The 1,904-nt window shown below is 43.3% G+C and overlaps 1 protein-coding gene across 4 annotated transcripts in view; it reads left to right on the forward strand.

The window, feature by feature from the left end:
• EIF2AK4 (eukaryotic translation initiation factor 2 alpha kinase 4) overlaps nucleotides 1-1,904 on the forward strand; it is a 114,281-nt gene that overhangs the window by 18,403 nt on the left and 93,974 nt on the right. For all 4 annotated transcript variants that reach the window (XM_017530920.2, XM_037739409.1, XM_017530922.2 and 1 more), the window contains one exon: nucleotides 1,370-1,522. In XM_017530920.2, coding sequence (XP_017386409.1) covers nucleotides 1,370-1,522 — 153 coding nt within the window. The remainder of the gene's footprint in view (nucleotides 1-1,369; nucleotides 1,523-1,904) is intronic.

Here is a 1,904-nt window from a genome sequence, read left to right on the forward strand (position 1 = left end):
AAACAAGAAATGGTTTCAAACATATAATTAAAATACAAATTTTAAAATTGCTTCATTGTAACTGAGAAAAAAAACTCAATGTTATGTTCCTTATCTGCAGAAGGAGTGGCACTCTTTACCTCTTTGGGGGTTGGGTAATCAGTCGGTGAGGGGTCTCAGAAACCTTGTTCTGTTGATTTATCAACCCAAGTATGATTTATGGCTCCTGGGGGTGAGGGAAAGGGGCTTCCTATGTTTACATAAAGAATGCCTAAAAGGGGGCAGACACGGTGACTCACACCAGTAATTCCAGCACTTTGGGAGGCCAGGGCGGGTGGATCACCTGAGTTCAGGAGTTTGAGACCAGCCTGACCAACATGGTGAAACCGTCTCTCTACTAAAAATGCAAAAATTAGCCAGGCGTGGTGGTTCACACCTGTAATCCCAGCTACTCGGGAGGCTGAGGCAGGAGAATCGCCTAAACCTGGGAGGTGGAGGTTGCAGTGAGCTGAGTTCACAACACTTCACTCCAGCCTGGGCAACAAGAGTGAAATTCTGTCTGGGTGTGGCAGAGTGGGGCAGGGGTGGGGTGGGGAGGAGGAATTTCTGAAAGGGAGACCTTTTTCTTCCACATTTTATCTGTGAATGCTTCTCTAAGTGTAAATAAAATATTTTCTTTCTTTTTTTTTTTTTTTTTTTTTTGTTTTTTTTTAAGACAAGGTTTCACCATATTGGCCGGGCTGGTCTTGAACTACTGATCTCAGGTGATCCGCCTGCCTCGGCCTCCCAAAGTGTGGAGATTACGGGCATGAGCCACCACGCCGGCCAGATAAAATACTTTCTAAGTATTTAGCAGCTTCTTATTGACCTGTTACTAACAAGGAGATGATAATGAGGCCTTTGAATATTTGCCTCTGTACTCCCAACAGAATATTTTCAGTATGCTGGGTAAATAGAAAAAGCTCAGATGTTAGCAATGAGTATTCTCTGCCCAACTGTCATTATGTAGACAGGTTTTCTAGTTGGGAAGATAGCTTTTACTTTCATGCAGTCTTAAATGTTTTATCAGATTTATTTCTAAATAAAAAGATTTTATTAGTCTTATTATAGAGAAAATGCCAATAAATTGAATAGGTCTTCAAAAGTAAAGTGTTTTATTAACCTAGGTAATGATCTGTCTTGATAATAACACAATGCAATGGCCCCTTTAAAAGCTTTTTCCTGCTGTGATTGTATCATATACTGAATTCAGAATACCTCACATCAAAATGAATAATGGCATTCTAAGTGGGCCTCTGTGTTCCAGTTTGCTTTCTTGTTCTGTAGCCCCTCCTGTTTGGGCCTTCCCATTATTTGATCACTTGTAGTTGATTTTTGTTTATGTGTTTAGGTGATGATCTTTGAACTGGCTTACCACGTGCAGTCATTTCTCAGCGAGCATAACAAGCCGCCTCCCAAGTCTTTTCATGAAGAAATGCTGGAAAGGCGGGCTCAGGAGGAGCAGCAGAGGCTGTTGGAGGCTAAGCGAAAAGAAGAGCAGGAGGTGAGATACCCTTGTCTATGTCCATGCGCATAGCCAGCCTGGAGGATTGCAAATACTGTAGGTTTTTTCTGTCTCTGCCTATAAACTTTAAGTTTTGCCCAACTTTTGATTCAAGCAAGGTAGATACATCTGAGAGGAGGCCCCAGGAATAACTGAAAAATATGAGTGATTGGCTGGGCGCAGTGGCTCAAGCCTGTAATCCCAGCACTTTAGGAGGCCGAGGCGGGTGGATCACAAGGTCAAGAGATCAAGACCATCCTGGTCAACGTGGTGAAACCCCGTCTCTACTAAAACTACAAAAAATTAGCTGGGCATGGTGGCGCGTGCCTGTAGTCCCAGCTACTCAGGAGGCTGAGGCAGGAGAATTGCCTGAACCCAGGAG

Source organism: Cebus imitator, unplaced genomic scaffold (assembly GCF_001604975.1).
Source record: "Cebus imitator isolate Cc_AM_T3 unplaced genomic scaffold, Cebus_imitator-1.0 Scaffold70, whole genome shotgun sequence".
Classification (NCBI taxonomy): Eukaryota; Metazoa; Chordata; class Mammalia; order Primates; family Cebidae; genus Cebus; species Cebus imitator.